The sequence below is a fragment of the Trachymyrmex cornetzi genome, unplaced genomic scaffold (genome assembly GCF_001594075.2).
Source record: "Trachymyrmex cornetzi isolate Tcor2-1 unplaced genomic scaffold, Tcor1.1 scaffold1226, whole genome shotgun sequence".
Taxonomy (NCBI): Eukaryota; Metazoa; Arthropoda; class Insecta; order Hymenoptera; family Formicidae; genus Trachymyrmex; species Trachymyrmex cornetzi.
Window position 1 is genome coordinate 13,565 of NW_017295791.1, and position 11,236 is coordinate 24,800.

General features: G+C 34.0%; 1 protein-coding gene across 2 annotated transcripts in view; it reads left to right on the forward strand.

Annotated features, from left to right (window-relative positions):
- Window positions 1-9,510, forward strand: part of LOC108769778 (E3 ubiquitin-protein ligase RNF25) — a 14,899-nt gene extending 5,389 nt beyond the window's left edge. Inside the window, exons 3-6 of one of the 2 annotated variants that reach the window (XM_018520964.1) lie at window positions 5,591-5,831; window positions 7,903-8,121; window positions 8,259-8,573; window positions 9,325-9,510. In XM_018520964.1, the coding sequence (XP_018376466.1) occupies window positions 5,591-5,831; window positions 7,903-8,121; window positions 8,259-8,573; window positions 9,325-9,510 (961 nt within the window). The remainder of the gene's footprint in view (window positions 1-5,590; window positions 5,832-7,902; window positions 8,122-8,258; window positions 8,574-9,324) is intronic. The other variant, XM_018520973.1, reaches the window with a different exon arrangement.
- Window positions 9,511-11,236: the final 1,726 nt, after the last annotated feature.

Here is an 11,236-nt window from a genome sequence, read left to right on the forward strand (position 1 = left end):
ATCGAATGAGGAAGTCATCGCGGAAACCGAGGCGTATTTCGAAGGCTTGGACGTTTCGTACTACAGAAAGGGCATCGAAATGTTGGAAAATCGCTATATCAAGTGTATTGCCCTCGAAGGCAACTATATTGAGGAGTAAATATAACTTTGCCCAAAAAACGCTTGTTTTCATTAAAAATCCCGGGACTTTTCAACCCATGTAGTATTATCTGGCCGGCTAAATCATCAGACCTTAACGCCGTTAGATTACTTTCTCTGGAGCTATCTCCAGGATATTGTCCTAGTTTAAATCGATCGTTTAATACCCGTACCAACTAGTATTTCTATTAAATCTTGATTTCAGCAGTGCCTTTAAAAAATAGGGTGCTAAGATGATTAATTAAGTACATGTATCATGTATATATTAGGTATGGGAATAAGTTTCCGTCCATTAGAGAGATGTCGTTAGTAGCACTGCTTGTGTGTTTGATAAAACGGCAATACCGTATTTGAAAGGTGTGTGTTCCAAGCTTTTGATCCCAGTAGTTGATATTCGTTCGAAGCGATTTGTTTGAACTAAGCTTTGAAACAAACACGATAGGAATGGGACAATAGGCACGATAAGCTGATTCTGCTACGTGGCAACCCTATGTCACACGTTGCAAAACCGGTCAAGAAATACTTGGAAGGAGTGAAGTGGGAAATTCTGCCCCACCCACCGTATTCACCAGACATTGCTCCTTCAGATTTCCATTTGTTCCGGTCCATACTGTCGGCCCTTTCTGGAGAGCGATTCTTATGAAGATATCAAAAAATGGCTTGATAAATGGATCGCTTCAAAAGAATTCTTCCTTCGAGGAATCTGTTTATTTCCTGAAAGGTGAGGAAAAGTTGTCGCTTCTGATGGAGCATACTTTGAATGAACTTACTCTGTATTGTTTTTTTTTAAATAAATACATCTTTTTCATTAAAGAAGGGCGGAAACTTATTCCCATATCCAATATTTATATACATTGCCGAAATTGAAACAATAGAAAGTTACTTTTATAATAATTCATTCTTCCAACTTATCGGGATCATTCACGATATACAATGTCGTCCTGATTTACATCGATGATTTAATACTCATACCAATAACTTTAAGAAAGTATTAAATCATCGATGTAAATCAGTACATTGTATATCGCGAATGATCCAGATAAGTTGGAAGCACAAATTATAACGGTCTATCAAAACATTTCGTCGCTATCAAATGTGTCACGATCATTTAGGCATCGTATTGCTCTCGTATTCGTAGTAAGAGACGGCAGTTTGAATATGCACGAGGGCGATTATTATAAATTCGTGTTTGGTTATTTGATTTTTCGACATCCTTCAGTCATAACGTGTTGAGTTCGTAATTAGTATGCCTAAGAAAATAAGTGTTTAAAAAATTAAGGTTGCCATTAACAAAATGGTCAAATCTTGTTAATCAAAATCTGTCTCCCTCAACATCACATAACATCGTAAAAACAGGATTTCAATGTTTTATATAGTTCCGGAGAAATTCAAGTGCGTTGATTAAATGAGACATCCTATATATACATATAAACATGTGTGTGTGTGTGTGTGTGTGTGTGTGTGTGTGTGTGTGTGTGTGTGTGTGTGTGTGTGACATTATTTTCTTGAGATGCATATGAATATAATAGATGCCTCTCTTACTCATATCTATCTCTTTCGTTTTACACGTCGTACAAAAGCTATATATACAGGGTGTCCCAAAAAGGTCAGGATACCTAAATATCTCGGGAAATATAAGTTTTACAGAAAAGTGTTTCAGACAAAAGTTATATGGTTTAAAAATATCTATTTACTGATCCTATCAGTTTGACCTTGGGTTGCGTAGCCAAGGTCAGGTCAGGGTTACATTGATTTTCTGAAATGGAACACCCTATTTTTGATTCAAGAATCTAATAGCTAATGTCGAGAGCTTTCCAAAACGCTATAATGAAATATTTTTTTATGAAGTACTTTTCAAGTTATAATGCTTCAAAGTTACAGTATCGCCGGCATTAGCATTACCCAAAATATTTAATTTTGGAGACTGGCCAGTCAAGGCGAGATCGGTCGGTGGTCCGTAAATCTTGACCTTCAGTTAACGCACAAACAAAAATATAACGCGTGGTATTACATATCTTGGATAATGCTAGTGCCGGCGATACTGTAACTTTGAAGCATTATAACTTGAAAAGGGGTGGCACCCAGTTGGACACGGCTCAATTGGACACGAGCCACTCACACAGCGCTTGAGACTACAAAGTCCCTAAGCACCGGTCGCTGTGATTGGTAGTGTCCAATTGATCGAGCCGTGATCAATCGGGATCACCGCCTTGAAAAGTACTTCATAAAAAAATATTTCATTATAGCGTTTTGGAAAGCTCTCGACATCAGCTATTAGATTCTTGAATCAAAAATAGGGTGTTCCATTTCAGAAAATCAATGTAACCTTGACCTGACCTTGGCTACGCAACCCAAGATCAAACTGATAGAATCAGTAAATAGATATTTTTAAACCATATAACTTTTGTCTGAAACACTTTTCTGTAAAACTTATTTCTCGAGATATTTAGGTGTTCCGATCTTTTTGGGACACCCTGTATATGTATATTCACAGGATGTTCCAGACCAGCTGCAAGAGCCAGCATGTACACACTATTTACGAAAAAGTGAATCGAAAAGTCCTTTACATTTTGCAATTTTCACAATTTTTTTTGTTATCCAATACCAAACAAAATATCTAAAATCGACGCATAAGACAACTTTAGAATATTTTTAAAAGTTCTTTAATAAATATCTTTGGGATATTTTATAAAAACTTTGAAAGATAATGTTGTTTTATATAATAAATCGAATTTATCCGTTTATTCGACAATTAAAAAAAATTAATATCGTTAACTGTTGCGACTATTGCAAAATGGTAGAGGACTTTTCGATTTAATTTTTCGTAAACAGTGCGTACTATATAATATATACACACCACACATTTCTATTTTTTAACCAATGTAGGTTTAAGTGAATTCGTATACATATTATTATTATGTGTATATTATTCATTTTTTTCACATGTATATATTTTTATACAAAATATTAATATTTTACAATTTAAATGTAAACTATATACTTAAGGCGATGCTAAAGCCTCCTGTTTTACCACATTTCCATTCAGTGAAAAATCTCTGTATTGGATGTACGGATTGCAAAAGTATTATTGCTTAAAGTAAAGTACGCACAAACAGGACCTCAGCTGTACTTGATTTCATGAGAAAATCGAAAAAAAATTTCAGATTTGTTAAAAATTCACTTATTTTTGGCTCGTACAGCTGTCACCTCAGATATACATATATTTGCTTGATATAAGAGTTTTAGAGTCCATATCTTGAAAATAAGCGTGCAGCTGAGGTCACATTATTGAAACGAACGATACCGAGTTTGTAGAACTAAGATTGAAAGTATAGAAAAGAAATATTTCCACCGAATAGAAAATATGTGTATACAGGTGCTTTGCGAAGACTGGGACTGTCAACAGAGCCGAAATTCCGTGTAGCAGTAGTTGCGCGGTCTTGCGATAGATGGTGCTGGTATATGTTAGATAAGAACAAATGTATGCATTTGAGTAAGACAGAATGATATATATTATATATGATATAATGTAAAAACTAAATCAAAGATGTCACCACTATTATCGAATTTGGAATTAAAAAAGTCTGTACTATCGACCTTGATTGAGTTAGGTAATCGGTTTAGCATCCCCTTAATGTAAATTAATGTATTAGGTGTACAACTTTGCTTCTGCCGTTTTTTTCCGAAATTCGAGGCTTTATGGTAAAAAACTGGTTATACATTTATGATTCAAAATATTGTCCATCGCTAGCCACTACTTTCTCCCATCTTTCGGGCGTACGAATCCCGCGTCGAAAAAACTGGATCTTTTGAGGCGATCCACGAATCGATCCAATTTTTTACTTCTTCATAAGATCGGAAGTACTAGTCAGCCAGGCCGTGTGCCATTGATCGAAACGAGTGATAGTCAGAGGGAGCAACGTCTGGAGAATACGGCGGGGGGGGGGGGGGACAACGTTCCCAAGTATGTCTTGACCACTTTCGCAACATGGGGTCGAGCATTGTCATGTTGCAAAATCATTTTATCGTGTCTCTCGTTGTATTGCGGCCGTTTGTCTTTCAATGCTCGGCTCAAACGCATCAATTGCGTTCGATACCGATCGCCTGTGATTGTTTCAGTCGGTTTTAACAGCTCATAATACACTACGCTGAGCTGGTCCCACCAAATACAGAGCATGACCTTGGAGCCGTGAATATTCGGTTTGGCCGTCGACGTGGAAGCATGGCCGGTAACTCCCCATGATTTTCTGCGCTTGGGGTTATCGTAATGAACCCATTTTTCGTCCTCAATCACAATGCGATGCAAAAATCCCTTCCGTCTTTGCCTTTCAAGCAGCTGTTCACAAGCAAACAAATGCCGTTCAACATCTCTCGGCTTCAACTCGTACGGCACCCAATTTCCTTGCTTCTGAATCATTCCCATGGCTTTGAGGTGTTTTGAAATGGCTTATTGAGTCACTCCCAATGATCGTGCCAATTCTTCTTGATTTTGACACGAGTCTTGATCGAGTAATGTCTCCAATTCTCCATCTTCGAAAACCTCTCTTCCACCGCTATGCCGGTCTTCGACGTCAAAATCACCGTTCTTGAAGCGTTGAAACCACTCACGACACTCACGTTCTTTCACTAATAGCGGCCTCACCATAAGTATTTGAGAACATTCGATGAGCCGCAGATTTCTTCATATTGAAGCAGAAAATTAAAACTTCTCGCAAATGACGAGAATTTGGCTCGTAAACTGACATTTTCAATCGAGAATAACTTTATGATGCAGACACAAATTGACTAATGTTTCTATGGGGTTATGTTGACAGATGCCCAAGTTTATTGTATGACGTCTGTGATCTATTTATTTCGACCACCACTTACCGCTAAAGCCATCTATAGGAAAACGGTGGAAGCAAAGTTGTACACCTAATATTGTAAACAACTTAAATTAATTTCAGTTTGATTATCGAAGATTTTTTTGTCTGGTTATGAGAAAAGGAAATTTTTTAGCAAGTATATCTTATTAAACAATATTTATTTACTTAATAGCTGATAATTGAAGATTTAGTAATACTAAAAATACAAAAAAATTGTGATAATTAATATTTTTGGCATATATGGTATTTTCCGAAATACAATGCTAGACTTAATAATATTTAGCATTAAGTAGGCATAAATAAAGTTACATTTCTTTTCTTGTTAAATATCTAAATCAACTTTGTAAGCTTGCCATTTATGCTTTTTTTTGCAGAGTCAAGAATTTATATTAATTTATATTACTTCATATTCATTAAAATCCTATTATTACGATTATCATTATGGTTATTAAATTGATATATGAATGATAACATTAGCAACTAAAATTAATTTATACATTGTTAGCTAAATAATTATGATATTTTCCATTAAATAATTATAATTATATTCTTTTTTTATATATTCTTAATTAATTATGTTTATCTAGAGGAGAGCCAGAATATATAGAAACGATACTATTTCCATCAACCGGCGAGGACTCACAATCGCAATATGTTTGTGTTACACTGATTGTACGATTACCTTCGGGTTATCCTGACATTTCGCCGACTATCAATTTAAGAAATCCAAGAGGATTGGACGAGGATACGGTAAAGCTAATGCAATCCGATGCTGAAGCTAAATGTAAGGATTTCATAGGTCAGCCAGTCATGTTTGAATTAATCGAGGTAAGAAGTTATTCATCAGTTTTTTTTTTAAATAATTTTCCACTTTTTACAATCACTTTGCAGAAAAATGACAATAGATCTATTCTTATATCTCGATAATTTCCATAATTTATGTTTTTATATTATACATGTATTAGTTTATTTTTCACGAAATGAATTATTATCTCATACTACAATAAGTTCATACTCATATTTTTTTATATACCAATTCAATTTTTATTTCAATATTCAAATTAACAAAATAAAAAATATGTAAGTTTTATATATATATATATATATATATATATAAGGGCATCTGTCGACATAACCCCATAGAAACATTAGTCGATTTGTGTCTGCATCATAAAGTTATTCTCAATTGAAAATGTCAGTTTACGAGCCAAATTCTCGTCATTTGCGGGAGGTTTTAATTTTTTGCTTCAATATAAAGAAATCTGCGGCTGAGGCTCATAGAATGTTCTCAAATACTTGGTGAGGCCGCTATTAGTGAAAGAACGTGAGTGTCGTGAGTGGTTTCAACGCTTCAAGAACGGTGATTTTGACGTCGAAGACCGGCATAGTGGTGGAAGAGATAAGGTTTTCGAAGATGCAGAATTGGAGGCATTACTTGATCAAGACTCATGTCAAAATCAAGAAGAATTGGCACGATTATTGGGAATGACTCAACAAGCCATTTCAAAACACCTCAAAGCCATAGGAATGATTCAGAAGCAAGGAAATTGGGTGCCGTACGAGTTGAAGCCGAGAGATGTTGAACGGCGTTTGTTCGCTTGTGAACAGCTGCTTGAAAGGCAAAGACAAAAGGGATTTCTGCATCACATTGTGACTGGGGACGAAAAATGGGTTCATTACGATAACCCCAAGCGCAGAAAATCATGGGGAGTTACTGGCCATGCTTCCACGTCGACGGCTAAACCGAATATTCACGGCTCCAAGGTCATGCTCTGTATTTGGTGGGACCAGCTCAGCGTAGTGTATTATGAGCTGTTAAAACCGACTGAAACAATCACAGGCGATCGGTATCGAACGCAATTGATGCGTTTGAGCCGAGCATGGAAAGACAAACGGCCGCAATACAACGAGAGACACGATAAAGTGATTTTGCAGCATGACAATGCTCGACCCCATGTTGCGAAAGTGGTCAAGACATACTTGGAAACGTTGAAATGGGAAGTCCTACCCCACCCGCCGTATTCTCCAGACGTTGCTCCCTCTGACTATCACTTGTTTCGATCAATGGCACACGGCCTGGCTGACTAGCACTTCCAGTCTTATGAAGAAGTAAAAAATTGCATCGATTCGTGGATCGCCTCAAAAGATGACCAGTTTTTTCGACGCGGGATTCGTACGCTGTTCGAAAGATGGGAGAAAGTAGTGGCCAGCGATGGACAATACTTTGAATCATAAATGTATAACCAATTTTTTACAATAAAGCCTCGAATTTCGGAAAAAAACCGGCGGAAGCAAAGTTGTACACCTAATAATTTAATTTCCTAGAAAAAATTTACCAAAATTAAATAGATATGTAGAGACGTATACATATGTATATATAAAGTCAGTAATCATGTTAGTTACAAAATTTTGTAATTAAGCTACAGTCGCATAAAAGATATTTAAAAAAAACTATTTATGCTATTAAAATTCAGTAATCAATTATAAACAATAATTAATAATAATTTAATTCACAATAAATTATATTAGATCTTCGATTAATTTGGATTTTACTCACTTCATAATTTACAAGTTATATTGATAATTTTTTTAAAAACTTATTTTTGCAATTAAATAAACCACGATATAGTAAAAAATATGTTCATCTCTTTAGAATAAAATATAAGCGGACAAATATATGGTTCTTTGTTTCAATTTTTATATAAAAATTAAAGCAAAAATTATCATTTATGGACAGATTATAATTATTTCAAAAAATATTAGATATAATGATAAGTACACGGTAAGAATAATATAATTTTAATTAGTATAATAGTAGTAATAATACATAATAATGATAATAATAATAATTTTAATTCATAAAATGATAATATACATAATGATAATCGTAATAATCTAGCTAATACGAGAACATCTGACAAGAAGCAATCTTCCCACTGATCAGTGCGCCGTCTGCTTGTACGGTTTTCGAGAAGGAGATGAATTTACAAAAACGGAATGCTATCATTATTTTCATTCGCACTGTTTGGCGGCACACGTCGCCGCTGCCGAGAGATATTATAGGGAAGAGCAAGAGAAATTACCGCAATGGCAACAGGATACTACAAATAAGTTCCAAGTATGTTTCTGTTACAAATAAAAAAATATTAAAAAGTGCTTACGCATTTCTTTTCAACGTTATTGTAACGTTTGCTAATGTTCATCTTTTATTCTGTATCTATATTTATATTTATTCATTAATGTTCATTTTGTTAGGCTATATGTCCCGTTTGCCGGGAATCGATCAACTGCGACGTTGAGAGTCTGTGGTCAGCGCCGCCGCCAATTGACGTTGAGGCTGCCACCGATTTCTCTGTTACCGCTGAATTGAGAGAACTGCAAAAGCACATGGCTGCTCTATATCTGCGGCAGCAACAGCGGGGCGGTATAATCGATCTAGAAGCTGAAGGCGTGAAGATGTTAGTGAGGACGGAGGACGATCCTGCCGCTGCTGCAGAAGAGATCAGCCCACCTGGTACAAGTTTGAACACATATTCGAATACCACCACCATGCAATCGGTTACACAAGTGGTAAGTAATCAGTCGTCTTAATGATTGCGATACAATGCATTGTACAATTTATCGTTTTAACAGAATATATAAAACTTATAATAAATTCTGTTAAATTCTTGAAAAATAAAGGAAAATGATTGAATGTTGCAATAATGATTTAAAAATGATCTATTTCTTTAGAATATATATTATTCTAATATTCCTCTAATTATTAATATTTTTGTTTTAATCCTGAGTCTTTTTTTTTCAAGAATTCTAAAATATCTGTAGTATTATAATTAATAGACTGCGGATATTTATGCAAAATTTATACTTAAGAATATTTTGCATAAAATGCATATTTTGCATAAATTGCATATTTACAGATGGCAATCTCAATCTCTTTACTTTACTTTTTAATAACTCTTTTAACGAACAACGATCGACTGCTAAAACTGTCCGATGGTTAACAGTCGATTAAATATTTTGCATAAATATCCGCAGTCTAATAATTAAATTTGATGTTTAATTCAAATTGTACATCAATTAAATTAAACAATCATTATAATATCGTACACAATTTTACATTTGATAGAATGACACAGGATATTTTTCTATTCAAGCTTTAAAAAATAGATTAATTTTAAATATAATTAACAAAGTCTCCATCAGGAATGATTTATCAACAATCATACTTAATCTAGTAATAGTTATATTTCTTATTATTCACTTCTAATTTTGCATTGAATCTTTAACTAACTGAAATGAACATTTTCGATTTTTGTCGTAGCAGCACTCTAAGCAGTCAACGCACCAGTCGCAGAACCATCATCATTCACAATATCAATCACGTCAGATGCAGCACAATCACGGCCACAATAATCATAATCATGGCCATCGGCACCAGGGTCGCGGTCGAGCTCATTACCGACGCCACTTTGACAAAGTTAGGCAGACGGAATCTACTCCCAGATGACAATGGGCTGGTGATAAGTTCGTCGCCCAAGTCTGGTCTGGTCTCCTCTTCGCTCTTTCGCTAAGTGTATACAATATTCTGTTTAGCATTAGTAGTATAATCGTCAGTGTAATATATGATGGCTGTTTGTCCTCCTCGAATAGTCTCATTGCGATAATAAACTTATAGGTGTCGTTGTTCGACAAAAAGATTCCCATCGTCATTGCAATGGCGGTGGAATGCGTCGCGATTTCCTGTCTGGACTGTCTGCGTAGATCGAAGCCATGGTGCTCTTTCTTCGAACAATTCGTAATCGTACAAAGTAGTTGATGTCGTTTCGCTTTAGTTCCTTTATCTTTACTATTTAATTCATGCGGAATTTCGTGACATTCAATCCATTGGTTCTCTTTGTCTTTCACAAAATATAAATGAACCATATTCCATATTTTAAAAAAATTGGCAAAAATAGATTTTTTCGTAATATTTAAAAAATTTCTTTATAAAAAAAAAGAAAAAATCATACATTTTTATTTACATGTAGTGGATTATTATAATAGGTTAAAAGATTTGAACCTTATATTTAAATTAATTTTGAAGCTTTTTATTTATTATATATTAAATTCTATTTTATTCTATTATTTATTATATATTAAAAATAGAAATAGTATTAAAATTTTTTTTTAATAAAATAAAATTAGCTGTTTTTTCTTATTTAAGAAATACCTTTAGTAATTTCTAAGCATAATAAAAAATTATTATTTTGTTTTAATGCTATTGCTTTCAAAAATAGCCTATTTACTTTAGTCTTAAGGATATACCTAAATTATCTAAAAATATATCTTATTAAAGAATATATAATAATAGAATATTATATATATAATAATATAAGAATTAAAATAAAAGACTCAAACGTATAATGTATGTAAAAAATTAATTTACATTTAATATATCTATTCTTTTATTATAATTGCATCAGATCTAGAAAATTACTAAATAAAAGAAAAAATATATATACTTATCTTTGAAATAGTCAGCAAATATTTTCATATAAAATATATACAAATAAAAATTTTACACATATGCACATGCATATATTTACATAAATTTTAAAACCATACAACTTTGAAAGACAAAGAGAACCAATGGCTGCGTTCAGCAGAGAAAGCAGCTTTGCAATTGTTGTAAAATTCTTGAATATGATTGGTTTATATATTTAGATCCAATGAGGAACTAAGGGCAAGACCAATCATATTAAAGAATTTTACAACAGTTGCAAAGCTGCTTTCTCTGCTGAATGCAACCAATGATTCACGTAATAATATAATTATCTTCGTATCCACTGCCGCGAGTATGGAAAGGTCGCAGATTCATTCGATGATTATCTTTTTTTGATTTTATCGTCTCTGCTGATTATGCATGCACATGGACGTTTCTCACTGCATATAATAGACATTACATATGGATTATCTTAATCTTCTGTTGTAATTAACGAGATACAGTGCATCCAGAAGCATAATCGCTCACTGAGTGCTCAGTTTTGCATCTGATTGCTATATTCCATTAAATCTAAAAATATAGACCAAACAGTTACAAGAGCTCACTGACAAGTAAACCTACCTTTGTGTGACTCGCCGATTTCATTGAAACTTTGCACACTTGTAGAGTAGGCAAAAATAATAGATACGTATTTTTTTTTATCGGCAATGGTCAACATTAAAGGGGTGAAATCGACCAAAGTTGAGGGTAT